General features: G+C 55.5%; 1 protein-coding gene across 1 annotated transcript in view; it reads right to left on the bottom strand.

The window, feature by feature from the left end:
- The window catches only part of GABRG3 (gamma-aminobutyric acid (GABA) A receptor, gamma 3), a 49311-nt gene that overhangs the window by 22141 nt on the left and 12237 nt on the right, over nucleotides 1-14933 (bottom strand). The window contains 1 exon segment of the mRNA XM_005874385.2: nucleotides 102-322. Within this exon segment, the coding sequence (XP_005874447.1) occupies nucleotides 102-322 (221 nt within the window).

Here is a 14933-nt window from a genome sequence, read left to right as displayed (position 1 = left end):
GGAGAGACCCCACGGAGCGGAGAGAGAGAGTTCCCATCCCTACGGGCCCTCAGTCAGGGACCCAGGTCCCCCACCGCCAGGGCCCCGTCCCGGCGTCTCGCCTCAGCGTGTAGAGGATCTTGCCGTCGTTCCAGATGCGCAGCAGCTGGTTGGGGGTGGTGATCCAGTGGGCCTCGGCCGTCTTGGAGTTGCGGAAGATGGTGTCGGGGATCCAGATCAGCCCCACCATGTTGCTGTTGAGGGTCAGGATCTTCATGGTGCTGTTGAAGCGGAGGCGGCTGTCCGTCCAGGTCTGCGCAAAAAATATGTCGATCTGGTATTCCTGCAACAGAGCGAGAGGAGGGGCGGTGGTTCCGTTAGTGGGTTTCCTCTTTTTAAAAAAATTCATATACTTTTTTCTTGATTTCAGAGAGGAAGGGAGAGGGAGAGAGAAACGTCCACGATGAGAGAATCATGGATCGGCTGCCTCCCGCACACCTCCTACTGGGGATCAAACCCGCAACCCGGGCATGTGCCCTGACCTCCTGGTTCATAGGTCAGCGCTCAACCATTGAGCCACACCAGCTGGACCATAGAATCATTTTTTATGGGGTCCTTTTCTTTTCTTTTCTTTTTTGGTTAATCCTCACCCAAGGACATTTTTCCCATTAATTTCTTAGAGAGAGTGAAAGAGAGGGAAAAGGCAGAAATATTGATTGGTCGCCTCCTGCATGAGCCCTGACCGAACTGGCTCGGGCTACAGTAATGTGTTAGGGGTCATTTTCTTGACCACTGTCCTTTCGGCAACCTACCCAGCACTTTTTAAAAATCTTTTAAGTTCTCTTTGGTGGACCTCCAGCCAGAAGTGTGGGGCTCTATCCCACACGCTCCTGTCCTCGGCCCGGGGAGGGAGGACAGGGGGAGGAGCATATGGGGTTCCGCTCCAGGAACACAGCGCCCGCGAATGAAGAAGGTGCCCGGCCGGGTGGCTCCGTGGTCAGAACATCGGCCTTCGCACCCAAGGGTCCCGGCCAAGGCACTGCCTGGGCTGCAGGTACAATCCCCAGTCGGGAGTGCTTGCGGGAGGCAACCGATGGATGCGTCTCTCACACATCGATGTTCCTCTCTCGCTCTCTCCCACCCCCCCCACTTCTCCCTCCCTCCCACTCTCTCTAAAAAATCAATGGAAAGAATAGCCTCGGGTGAGGATGCACAACAAAAAATAAAATGGAAAGGAAGCCGCCCCTTCCCCCAGAATGTGGTTCTTCTGGATTCCAGAAGCTTCCATCCGGTAAGTGGGATTTCCCGCGGACTCGGATGTGAGCGAATGGGAGACGAGAGAAAGGAAACAGGAAGAAGCCCGGTCGGAGGGCTGATGTGGGAGCTGCCTACAGGCTGGGGGGAAAGCCCTGGGGTTCCCGGGCTCCCCAAGAAGGGGGCCTGGTCAAACCTGCACATTTGGGGGTCGCAGCTCCAACGTCTACAGTGGAGGGAAAGTGCGGGAAGGTGCGTGGCGGTAGCGGCTGAATAAACGGGGGCGTGAGGGAGGGCACGGGTCCTCGCCCACTGAGCGTGAACACCCTGACGGGCCTCCGCTCTCCCATCTCCCCCCAGCAGGCCACGCCGTGGCTACATCAGCGACACCTGTGCTTCCCGCCTGTTCGGGCCACGCCCCCCGAGCACCTCCAACATCCTGATGCCCCTCCCACACCCCCTCTGGAGACACAGAATTCTTCTTACTCACAAAGTGAGCTCCTGTTCACGCGGAGGAAGCCTCAGAGGCCATGAACTCGGTCTAAACAAGCTGCCAAAGGACATGGCGTCCATGAGAGAGAAAAGCAAAAGGACGAAAGGACAGTGGACGGACTGAGGAAGGACTCACTAAGGAATTGTTAAAAAATACATAATAATGTGAAGGGAGATGAAAGAACAGCCAATAAAGTTCCAAACATATAACAGAGAACTGAGAGGCATAAATACGTCACCATATATATATGTACAGACTGTCTACGCGGCCCCTAGAGCCCTAAGAAATGCAAAACAGTCACTGTGAATGACACATTCTCGAATGGCCCCCCTTAAACATCAAACTGCGCCCCCGGGGGCGTGTGCCCCACGCTGGGAACCCCTGAGGCACACCGCTGTCCTGCTTGTCAGCTCTCTGCTGTGCCAGGCGATGCCTCAGCCTGGAAGGGGTGTCAGGTCGGGAACTGAAGTTTTGTTCGAAAAAACGGAGACATTTCTTTCCACGAGCAACTTGGCCGAGAACCTAACTGCTGGCGATGGGAGACGTCCGAGAACCGAGGTTTGACTGTGTTTCTGTGTCTCACGCTTCAAGCCCTCAGTTCAGGAGGTTTCTGTATTTCTACTCCTCAAAGTTATGGGCCGGCCCTGGCTTGTAAAGCTCAGTGGATAGCGCGTCGGCCTGCGGACCGAAGGGTCCCGGGTCCAATCCCAGTGGAGGGCACATGCCCAGGTTGCGGGCTCCATCTCCAGCAGGGGGCGTGCAGGAGGCAGCCGGCGGATGATCCTCTCTCATCGTTGATGTTTCTGTCTCTCTCTCCCTCTCCCTTCCTCTCTCTGAAATCAATAAAATTATACTTAAATAAGTAAAATAATGAACGGATATCAACATTATAATGGGGGGGGGTGGCGTCATCTACCCATAGCGGGAGATGGTCTCCCTGTTGCTATGGAAACAGTCCTGATTTACCTTCCCTTTGTCCCTGGTCTGAAAGCACTTCTGTTTGCGGCTGTGACAGAGGAGTCTGCATCCTGTCGCTATAGTAACAGCTTGCAGACCTGCTCTCCCATCCCCGCTCCTCTCCCATCTCTGCACACCAGGACGCAGTCCCGATTCCAGGTGACAGACTCGATTATGATCGAGGAGATAATTAGGGTCGGGCACCTGCTCTGATCCCGGGGGGCACAGGCCTCAACCTTGGGGGTGCCAGCTACCTGAGGCACCATGCACCCCTCTCTCTCTCCCTCTCTCTCTCTCTCTCTCACACACACACACACACACACACATGGTCTAATCCACAGCCAAACTCATCAGGCATGAAGGAGGACAACACAAAACAAGAGTATAGGCCTCAAGGGCGACGGCGACAGGTGTCTGGCAGTAAGCGCGTCGGCCGCCAGGTGGATGGCTTTCTCGGAGATTCGACAACGAGGGGGGAAGGGAACGGCTGTAAGGGCTGATGTTGAGCACCAGAGCGAAGGCCGAGCGAGGACGTTCCCCCGGGCGCAGCGCCCGTCTTAGCACACGGCGCGTGGAGACCCGTCTTCACCTGTCGGCACGTTAAGATAACACCCTCAACGCGTAGGCGGCGCCCCAAGTTACACGGAGAGCAGGGGTGCCCCTGGGGCCCACAGCCGTGCCTCACGGGTCTACTTCCATACGTGCGGCTCGTTTTTTAACTTTCGTCCCTTCTGAAAGGTTGCCAGACGGCTTAGGAATGTTAGGACAAATAGCTTGTCCACGAATTATAAATATGTCTTTCTGAAGCACCCATGAGGTTCTCCGTGAATATTCCTGTTTCTAGGAGGACTGCGGAAAGTGCTCGAGGAAAAATGAGGAGGTAACTAGGGCCAGGGTACCTGACTCCACTTCATTGCCCAACTCAACCAACTGTAAAGGTAGTTTCCATGTCTTGTTGTTTATTTTCCTAATCATCTTAAATGTAAGGGCAGTGTCAGACTTGCAGAACTCGGTACAGTTTTTCGATGATTCACATCTTCCATATATTCGTATCTTACACTTGTTACCACTAATGGGCCCGTATGGACACCTCATTAACCCAAGTCCATATTTCATTCATGGCTCCTGCATTTTCACCTAATATCCGTTCACATTTTTTATTTCTTTTCTTTTTTGTTTGTTTGTTTGTTCATCCTCCCCAAGGATATTTTTTCCGTTGATTTTTACAGAGAGTGGAAGGAAGGGAGGGAGGGAGAGAGAGAGAAACGCTGATGTGAGAGAGTCCCATCGATCGGATGTCCCCTGCACACGCCCTGACTGGGGGCCAGGGATCGAACCTGCAACCCAGCTGGGTGCCCTGGACCAGGAGTCGGACCCGAGACCCTGCGGTGCGCAGGCGGACGCTCTAACTGCCGAGCCACACCAGCCACACCACACGGGCTGCTGGCATTACTGGAATCGACGCTCATACAGGATTCAACCCTGTCTCTGCTGAGCGGGCTCACGGAGTGACCGGCTGGGCGGGACCCTCGCCTGTCCGGTTTCAGGACCCGATGGGCTGACACAGCTGCTCGGACCACGCTCACCTCCCTGCGTCTCGGCCAGAGGGCGAAGGGAAGGGGTTTGCTACAGCGCCTCCCACCGACACCAGGGCGGTGTTCCCGGACAGGGCAGCCCCCTGAGCTAGTGGGAGAGGTTCCCCAACCTGGAACCTCGTCTTCTCAGATGAATGAATGTATACGAGAGACCTGCACTGCACTGTGGAAAGCTAATTTATTAAAGTGATTAAAGCGTGCACCTTCGTTGAGAAAGCAAAGCAAGCAAACCTATACATCTTGCCGAGCCTGGGATGCTGGCTTCTCTGCTTCGGGAGTAAAAGTGCCCTCCCCTCCCCTCCCCTCCCCTCCATCACCCCCCTCCCTCCCTGCATTCTCTCCTTAAGGTGGTTGGTCTTTAACTCTTTGCTCTCCCAGTGCCCTTGGCCGGGGGAGACAGCGCTGTTATATGCAGGCCGGCTGCCGACGACTCACACCGTTTGGCCTTGTCCTGGCGTTCCTGCCTCAGTTTCCCCCTTCCTCCTGGCCTGGAATCCTGTAAGAGGTCACTCGAACTCAACGTAAATCAGACCATTACTGGACAGCGTTGTGTCACGTTTGAAGAAACCTGCCCCCCACGCGCATTCCGGGCCGGTGGACGCCTCTCCAGTTCGAGGCCAGACTGAAGGGCCCGCAGCGTCTCCCGCCACGCACGGGGGTTTGTCCATCGGGACACAGCACGACGGTTCTCATAGAGCAGCTGGGGCTCCCGCGTCCCCCGGGAAACCGAGGATGGTGTTCGCTTCTTACAGATAATTCGCACGTATTAAAAAACGCAGTTGCACCGGAGTCGCGAGGGGCCCAGGACGATGGATTAGGCGCCCGGCTCTCTCATTTGCAGAGAGAAAAATTGGATTTTTGCACGAGAAACCCTCACGAACCTCGGGTAAGCACGCGAGCACCGTCCTCACCCTGTTCCCATCTATTATTTACGTCCGCGGAGCAAGCGGGAAGAATCTTTGTCGCAGCAGAAAAAAAAGGTTTTTTTTCATCTGTTTTGCAACGTTTAGGTAATTAGATCGCTCTTTCCTCGACACCACTGGGGAAGGAGTCGATGTAAGGCAGACCGACTCCGTCTACCAAGCAACCCATAAAAGGTGCACCCCATCCCGCGAGTGAATTAATTAACGAGGAAATGACCACACAATCTCCGTTCACAGCTTCCGCGGCAGGAGACCGGGGAAGGTGGTAGCCGAGCAACCTTGACCGACCCCTCCCTTTCTTCTCCAAAAGGCGTTCCCTCGAGAAATTAAACGTGGAACCCAGGGAGCCCACTTCCAGGAATATGTCCTAAGAAACCCCAAAACCCCATCAGAAAGAAGGGGTGCACCCCTGTGTTCGTAGCCGCACGGTTTACAACAGCTCAGACCTGGAACCAGCCCCAGGGCCCCTCAGCAGATGAGCAGATAAAAGAGCCATGGGGCGCCGCCCTGGCCCGTGTGGCTCAGTGCAGAGAGCGTCGGCCTGTGACTGAGGGTCCCGGGTTCGAGTCTGGTCAAGGGCATGTACTTCGGTTGTGGGCTTGGTCCCCCCTGTGTTCGTAGCCGCACGGTTTACAACAGCTCAGACCTGGAACCAGCCCCAGGGCCCCTCAGCAGATGAGCAGATAAAAGAGCCATGGGGCGCCGCCCTGGCCCGTGTGGCTCAGTGCAGAGAGCGTCGGCCTGTGACTGAGGGTCCCGGGTTCGAGTCTGGTCAAGGGCATGTACCTCGGTTGTGGGCTTGATCCCCAGTGCAGGAGGCAGCTGATCGATGTTTCTCTCTCATTGATGTTTCTGACTCTCTATCCCTCTCCCTTCCTCCCTGTAAAATCAATAAAATACATGCATATATCTTAAAAGCTGTGGTGCATTTACACCACGGAATACTATGCAGCCGTAAAACAGAGGGCTCTCTCTCCAGGCTCCTCTCAGGTGGGGAGCAGCACCCTGTCTTTCTGACAAACGACATCAGTCACTGGTCACCTCTAATCCCCAGAAGGCTGCTTGCACGGGGAGACGCCAGGCCCCGAACTATGGCCCCACGAGGCATCCCAGTGCTCCCCAAATCCCAAGGCACCTTGGGAAAGTAACAATTTGCTTTGCTTTTAAAAAAAAATATATATATATTTTATTGATTGCAGAGGGGAAGGGAGAAAGAGAGAGAGACATCCATGATGAGAGAGAGTCATGGATCGGCTGCCTCCTGCACGCCCCACACTGGGGATCCAGCCCGAAACCCGGGCCTGTGCTCTGACCGGGAATCGAACCCGGGACCTTTTAGTTCATAGGTCGATGCTCACGACTGAGCCATGCTGGCCGGGCCTAATGTTTTGCTTTGTTTTTTAATTTATCTTTATTGTTAAATGTACTATGATGCCCCCCTTTTTTTCTCCATTGACCCCCTCCCCTCACCCCGCCCCTCCCAGGCCTTCGCCACACTATTGCCTGGGTCCCTGGGCTAGTCACATGTACATACAAGCTCCCGGTGAACCTCCCCCCCACTTGACCCCCTCCCCTCGCCCCGCCCCTCCCAGGCCTTCCCCACACTATTGCCTGGGTCCCTGGGCTAGTCACACGTACATACAAGCTCCCGGTGAACCTCCCCCCCATCCCCCTTCCTCCTGAGATCCGTCCGTCCGTCCCACACTCCTGTCTCTGGATTTATCCTTTCCAGTCCTCCCAGCTCCTGGAAGAATGAGATAACTTTTTTTTAATATCTTATCCATCAGAAACGTGACAACATGACAGATTCGTATTAGAAGCAAGCGAGGCCCGCCTGTCATCCATTTGAAACTCTGGCTGATCGTTTCCGGCGCTTTATCGGCAGGAAAATAACGCGGAGAGAAAAACCGTCAACCGAGGAACGATCTTCCGAGAAGCAGGAGTCGAGGCTTGAGGAAACCATGGGCCGCCTAAGGCTCTTCTCTCCAAGAGGAATAATCGGTCATTCTTCCTTGAAAAGCAAAAATGAATCATGAGGGCCCGGCCGGGTGGCTCCGTGGTCGAGCGTCGACCTATGAACCAGGAGGTCAGGGTTCGATTCCCGCTCAGGGCACGTGCCCGGGTTGTGGGCTCCATCCCCAGTGGGGGGCGTGCAGGAGGCAGCCGGTCCACGGTTCTCTCTCATCATTGATGTTTCTCTCTCTCTCTCTCTCTCCCTTCCTCTCTGAAATCAATAAAAACATATTTTAAAAAAACCACACACCATAAAAAACAACTTTCTATTAAAAAACAAAAACTGTCACCCGCAGAACGATCTTCCTCGGAGCAGGAATCGAGGGTGGAAAGGAAGCCGCGGGCCGCCTAAGGCCCTTCTCCCGAAGAGGAATCGGTCCTTCTTCCTTGAAAAGCAAAACGAAGTCAGGAGGCGGAAGTCACGTCTCCTCGTTTGTGCTCCATTTAGCTTGACGTCACCCCGCGCCCACGCGGGTGAGCCAGGGGCGACTCGGTAGGTGTCCGGAAAGCGCTGGCTGCCCATCAGCTGCCCGAGCCTGTCCCACGGGGCCCCTCGACCTCACGCGGACCTCTTGTCCGCGGCAGCCTCTCGGCTAAGTGCCCTCCTCGCTCAGCTCTCAGGGCCTCGCCGGGCAGTGGAGTAGGCGCCTCCCCTGCAGAGACGGGGTGGTACCCGGGGCCAGCCGCCTGCACACAGATCAGAGCTCCGTCTCTCGGGTTCCCGGGCACATGCTGGTCACATCACGCATGAAACACGCCACAGCCCAGCCCGGCCCCGTGGCTCGGTGGCTGAGCGACGACGCGTGAACCGGGAGGTCACTGTTCAATTCCCGGTGGCGGCTGGATCCCCAGTGCGGGGCGTGCAGGAGGCAGCCGACCCACGAGTCCCTCTCATCACGGATGTTCCTCTCTCTCTCCCTCTCTCTTCCTCTCTGACATCAATAAAAACGTATTAAAAAAAAAAAGGAACAGTCTTCATGTCTCTGAGCCTTCGGCTCTGAGCTTCAGAGCGTGTTTTCCGCTGGCCTGCTGTTTTCCCAGCGTTACCTACTTCCACCGGCCGGAGCAGGTGTCCCCGATGCAGCTTTGTGCTCCCGCCTTTGTGACTCGGCCTCCCTGGGGCCCGTCTGCGTGCGAGGCCCCGGCCTCTCTGAAGGCGGGCTCTGTGGGAGGCTGGGCAAGGGACAATGGCCCCTTTCGCTCATTGTCACCAGCAGCCGGGGGTGAACTAGAAATGCTGAAAGCAACCAAGGAATTATTCTCAGCACAGAGGGCGGGGTGCACGGTGAGGGACGGAGACCAGTCCTGAGGGGGCCCTGGGGCAGGACAGACGAGGGGCCCGGAGCGGGGGTGGGCACGCACCATCGGGGAAGGCCAGGCCTCAGTCCCGACAGCTTTCTCGAAAGACCGCTCCCTTCCTGGCGCGGGAGGGAGGCTGGAAGGTTCGGGGAGGGTGCCCAGGCCTGCGTGCGGTGCATGGTGCTGGCTCAGTGCCATTCCCCACCCAGTGGGCACAGCTCTGCACGTGAAGGACTCCAGGGCCTGGGGGAGAGCTGAGCACACAGGTCCCCCGACAGGCACCAAGCCGGCTCCAAGGGGGTCCCCTTTACAAAGACAGGAGGAGGCCCCGAGAACAGAGAGGGGGGCACCATACTTCCTCACAGGGCGGGGGGTGTGTAAGCATGGAAGAGTTTAGAATTAAACTCCATAAAGGGCAGGAGAGAGAGAGGGAGAGAGAGAAGGAGAGAGGGAAGGAGAGAGACAGAGAGAGAGACACCGATGTGAGAGAGACACATCGACGAGCTGCCTTGCCCACACGCTACCGGGCCAGGGGCAGGGAATGACCCACGACTCAGGGAGGTGCCCTTGTCCGGGACCCAACCTGCAACCCGCTGGTGTGCGGGCTGACGCTCTAACCTCGTGGAGACACTGGCCGGGGCTCACACAGATATTTTCATGATGAGCTACGGATAGAAGATCAAGTCTCAGCCCTGGCCAGTTTGCTCAGCGGATAGGGCGCCGGCCTGCAGGCTGAAGGGTCCTGGGTTCGATCCTGGTCAAGGGCACACATCTCAGCTGCAGGCTGGATCCGGGGTCTCTCACATCGTGTGTGTCTCTCTGTCTCTCCCCCTCCCTTCCACGCTCCCTAAAAAAACCAACGGGAAAAGATCCTGGGGGGAGGATTAGAAACAAGCAAACAAACAAAAAAGATCAAGTCTGCCCTAACGGTGTGGCTCAGTGGATAGAGCGTCGGCCTGCAGACTCAAGGGTCCCAGGTTCGATTCCAGTCAAGGGCATGTACCTTGGTTGCGGGCACATACCCAGTGGGGGGTGTGCAGGAGGCAGCTGATCGATGTTTCTCTCTCATCGATGTTTCTAGCTCTCTATCCCTCTCCCTTCCTCTCTGTAAAAATTCAATAAAATATATCTTTTAAAAAAGAAAGAAAAAAGGTCAAGTCTTAGAGCCTTTGGAGCAAGGAATGCTGTTCAGAATCTCGGGGCTAGGCTTCCTCCCTGTCCCCCTCTCCCTCGCTCCCGTCCCCTCCTCCTCCCTCCCCTCCCACAGCCACACCGTCCTGCGTCCAGGTGGCCTGGAACTGGTACCCGAAGGCGCAGCCGCAGATGGGCACTGGCCTGTGGTTATCATCCCGGTGCCGCTGGAAGGCAGGGACTCCCTGGGGAAGTGCTAGCGGGACCCTAACTGCGCACACCATTCCTCTACACCCACGACGAGGGTCGAGGGTCCCACCCAGAACCTTCCGCGACAAAGCCGGCAGTTACGATGCCACGAGAACCACGCCACGCCCTGGCAAGTCGACCTGGGAGCTCCAAGATGCTGGTCCACTTTATTTATTTATTTAAATATGTGTTTATGGATGTCAGAGAGGAAGGGAGAGGGAGAGAGAGAAACATCCATGAGGAGAGAGAATCATGGATCGGCTGCCCCCTGCACGCCCCCGACTAGGGATCGAGCCTGCAACCCGGGCATGTGCCCCTGAGGGGAATCGAACCGGTGACCTCCTGGTCGACGCTCAACCACTGAGCAACCCCGGCCCAGCTGGACTATATTTTTAGGAAAAGCGTTTGCTGATCGGGCTCCGACACCAAGCCCATTGCCAAGCGGTATCTCCCACGACTGACATTCCCAGACGCTGGTCCTCTCTGCCCTTCCCTTCCCTTCCCTTCCCTTCCCTTCCCTTCCCTCCCCTTCCCGCCCCCCATCCAGACTCCCCAGCTCCCCGCTTTCCGTCTCCCTCCCCGAGGGACAGTCTGAGTCCATGTGGAGCCGGAGCTAAAAGCCCAATCTGGAAGAGAGGAGACTTGAAAGTAGCAATTACATCTTTTCCTTTTGAGAAACCGCTCGAGCTGAGCGATTGCAGAATCTATTTGGAGGACGAGTAAATAATACGACGATAATTGGGACGTATTTACATCAGCTTTCCCATTTTAAACACTCATGTGGGCCAGCGAGCCAGGAGAGGCGAGCCAGATAAAAGCGAGGTCCTGTTCCTTGCACGCATCTGCACCGTCACCGTCTCTGCAGGATTCCACGGCGCCGACCTCACGATCCTCGGGAGCGCAAACACCGCCGTGCTGTTCGCGGCATCTGGCCCGTTTACATGTGATGGGACGGCTGGCGTCTTCCCGTCTGTCGTCCGTCATGCCATTTCCCCTCTGATTCTTCCATCTCTCCTCCGTCCCTGCTTTGGGATCAACTCGGTGTTCCCAGAATTCCACGTGCTGTTAAGCGACACCTCTTTTCGTTACTGTAACGGGGGCTCCGTGGTTTGCGACCTGCGTCTCTTCACTCATCGGTGCCGACGATAAGCTAACATCGAGGGCCCATCCCTCCATGAGCAGGTCCCTCGGGGGGAACATGAACGAGCTATGAGAGTTCCGTCAGCCGCGTGCACAAGCTCTGAGATGTCACACTGGCTTGTCCTCGGGGCGGGGGGGGGGGGGGAGGCAAATAGCAAATGATTTAATGACAGGGAGGCCCTCACGCAGCGGGAATGATGGTGGCGCATGCTAATTTCTCTGGCTCATGAATAAAGAAATCTTGATTTCTGCCAACAAATGCTTAACATGCAAGGAGCTCCAATCATTTAAAATATCGGGCCCGGCCGGCGTGGCTCAGTGGTGGAGCACTGACCTATGAAGCAGGGGGGCAGGGTTCGATTCCAGATCAGGGCACAGGCCCGGGTTGCGGGCTCGATCCCCAGTGGGGGGCGTGCAGGAGGCAGCCGATCCGTGATTCTCTCCCCTCACTGATGTTTCTCTCTCTCTCTCTCTCTCTCTCTCTCTCTCTTTCTCTCCCTTCCTCTCTGACATCAATAAAAATGTATTAAAGAAATAAACTCTGTGAGATTTTGTGAGAACTTCCGAAGCGGCTGAGGGCCGTGGATCGGGCGGGAAGGTAAAGTCTGGCTGACGTGCGCCATCAGATGGACCCAGGTATTTACGTGCCCCGATGACCACGTGAGCAGCAGCCCAGCCACGTGCAGCGGGCACTGTGCGCGGTGCCGGCGTCGCCGGTGAAAGATTCAAATAACTCACCACAAATTGGCCTCACGAAGCAAAAGCGCCATTGTCCTCCGCGTTCGCCAGAAGCCCTCGCGGAGGGGTTGCGTTTCGTGGGGCGGAGAGCAAATTGCAGCGTTGGAGGCAGAGCCGCTCGCCTCCTGTCGACACCACGGCGTTTCATTTAGGAGCCTGTTCCAAGGTGGGAGGTGCGGGGACAAGGACCCTTCACAGCCTGGAGCTGAGAGGCAAGCCCTCCACAGCCCGCGGGCCTGGCCCTGGGTCGGCACCCCACGACTCCGCAACTGCGGGCACGGCACCCCATGGCAGCAGTGGGCATGAATAATAAATGGTGTTCAGCAGCGGAGGACCTTGGCATTCATTCAGGACACACTCGCAGAAATAACACATCCATTATTTACACACACACACAAAAAAAATCTCTATTTCTCCACAGGCACGTCAAAAAAAAAAGGCAGCATTCTCCACCAGAAAGCCTGATTTTATGTTAAGGTGACAGCATGGCCACATTCACTTTTTTTGTTCTTGATATAGTTTGGGGGGAAGGAACCTTGACAATTGGAATAAAACTAGAAATAAAAAAATAGAAGGAAAACTGCCCGGCCTGCGTGGCTCCGTGATCATGAGCTCGACCTATGAGCCAGGAGGTCACGGTTCGATTCCGGTCGGGGCACGTGCCCGGGTTGCGGGCTCCATCCCCAGTGGGGGACGTGCAGGAGGCAGCTGATCCATGAGTCTCTCTCCGCATTGATGTTTCTCTCTCTCTCCCCCTCCCTTTCTCTCTGACATCAATAAAAATATATATATTTTAAAAGTAGAAGGAAAACTGAAAATGTCTTAATTGTGTAGAAACTGAACAGCACATTCTTAGACAACCCATGGGTCAAAACAGAAATCGCAAGGGGAATTTGGAAGTACCTTGAGGCTCATGAAAAGTGAAACCTCACCAACAAAAACTCCCATAATACAGTGAACGCAGGGCTCGGAGGAAATGCGGAGCCGCGAATGCTTATGTTGAAATGCGGTTTCTAATCAACAACCTAACTTTACACTCTAAGGAACCTGAGAAATAAAAACAAACGCATTCCAACGTTTGCAGGAGGAAGCAAAAAGGATCAGAGCAGAGATAGATGGAACAGAGAAGGGGAAAGCAATGAAGAACATCAACAACACCAGGAGCTGATGATTGGAAAGGAAATGAGTGCCTACGACGCACACACGGAGGTCTCCACGTACGACTCCCAGTTCGAGGCACAGGGTTCCTGAAAGAGGTGGTCATACTAGGCGTGAGGCAGGAAACATGTAAGACAAGCTCAGAAAAACTTGTCATAACAGAATGCTAATCACCTATTCATGACGGGTTTTTTTAGAGAGAAAGGGAGATGGAAAGAGAGAGAAACATCAGTGAGAGAGAACCATCCCTCGGCCGCCTCCTGCACGCCCCACACTGGGGATCGAGCCCGCGACCCGGGCATGTGCCCCTGACTGGGAATCAAACCGTGACCTCTTAGTTCACGGGTCGACGCTCAGCCACTGAGCCACACCGGCCGGGGGCAGACTATTTTATTTATTTCTCTTTACTGTTGATCACAGATATCCCCCCGTGTCCCCCCCTCCACCCAGCTCCCACCCCACCCACCTCAGGCCTTCACCACACGGGTGTGCGTGTCCACGGGCTGTGCATATACACACCTACGTCCTCTACCCACAAGAGTTAGGAGAGCATTTCAACAGCCTCCCTCTGGCGGAACGGAAGACGATCCGTTTCAGCAAGAATAGGTGCAATGAATTAAAATATTTCAGACGCGCTGATCCCATGCCTTGAGAGAGAGATTTTTAGAATTTATTAGCCCTCTTTGCAAAATAATGAGCTGGCTCCCCAGCATCCTTCTCAGGGATACACAAAGGGGGAGGAAAATCGAGCATTTAATCTCCGCTGTTCTGAACAGAGCGCCCCTCGGGGTATCCGGGCAATCAAATAGTTGATAAGAAGTTTATCTTCATAGGGAATCGTAGTCCCTGCTGCAGCCGCACATATTTCATTCGCGGCGAGGGTGACAGGCTGAGCCACGTTTTTAATTTTGATAGAACGCGTCTCCATCGGAAGGGAATACTAAAGAGACGCCTTTCTGCAGGGAGAAAAACAAGAATCCCTGGGCGGAAGGCTCCAATAACCGAGCAATTAAAAAGCCGGGGTGGAGGGCCTCGGGCTGGCGTGGCTCAGTGGTTACGCACCAACCTCTGAACCAGCAGGTCACAGCTCGATTCTGGGCCAGGGTGCGGGAATCAAACCGTGACCTCCTAGCTCTGAGGTCTAGGCTCAACCACTCCGGCCACTGAGCCGCACCGGCCGGGCTGTGACACTGATTTCTATTTGATTGGCCCCCCGCCCATCCTTTGCCACCAAAGGTCTGGTTGACGCTGCCTCCGTCCGAGGCTGGCATGAACCGGTCCTCGGAGCCGTTCGGGGGCCGGGCTGGAGGGCCAGTGAGGCGAGGGAGGTGTCTGTTAGTTCTCCACGACGCTCAGTAACAGCCAGCCGGGCCCGTCCCGCTGGCTAGGGACGCCGCGCCGGCTGCCAGACTCCCGAGGGCCGCTTGGTGAAAAGGCCGCGCTGCGTCTGTCCCCGCTACCCCAGCCCCTGCCAAGATTCAATCCGTCTTCCAGGGAACCCCTCCCGCTCACAGCGCCCCCCACGCAGCCCGGGGTGTTCTAGTCACAGCGTCGGTCCTTACACCCAGAGCGAGGCCTGTGGCGGCCAACTCCTGGGCTTCCCAGCTCCCATTTTATCTTAACTTGCACTTAAGTTTTTTAAGTAATTCTTTATAACAAATATAATTCTTTAGAGTTGGAAGTATCACCTTTGTTCCCTTTTTTCCCCCCACCCCAGGCCCTCACCGCCCTATTGTCTGTGTCCATGGGTCATGCAGAGCTGCACGCAAGGTCTTTGGTTCATGACCTCCCTCCCCCGCCTTCCCTCCGAGATCCCGCTCTCTGTCCCATGTTTCCGTGTCTCCGGATCCACTCCGTTCATCCGTTTATTTTGTTACTTAGATGCCACCTATGAGTGAGATCATGGGACGCTTGCCTTTCGCCGACTGGCTTATGTCACTTAGCGTGATACTCTCCAGGCCCCTCCATGCTGTCTCGGGGGCTAAGAGATCCTCCCTTTTTCAC

This window comes from Myotis brandtii, unplaced genomic scaffold (assembly GCF_000412655.1).
Source record: "Myotis brandtii unplaced genomic scaffold, ASM41265v1 scaffold435, whole genome shotgun sequence".
NCBI lineage: Eukaryota > Metazoa > Chordata > Mammalia > Chiroptera > Vespertilionidae > Myotis > Myotis brandtii.
The sequence above is the reverse complement of the archived record's forward strand: the minus strand, read 5'-3'. Positions and strand labels throughout refer to the sequence as shown.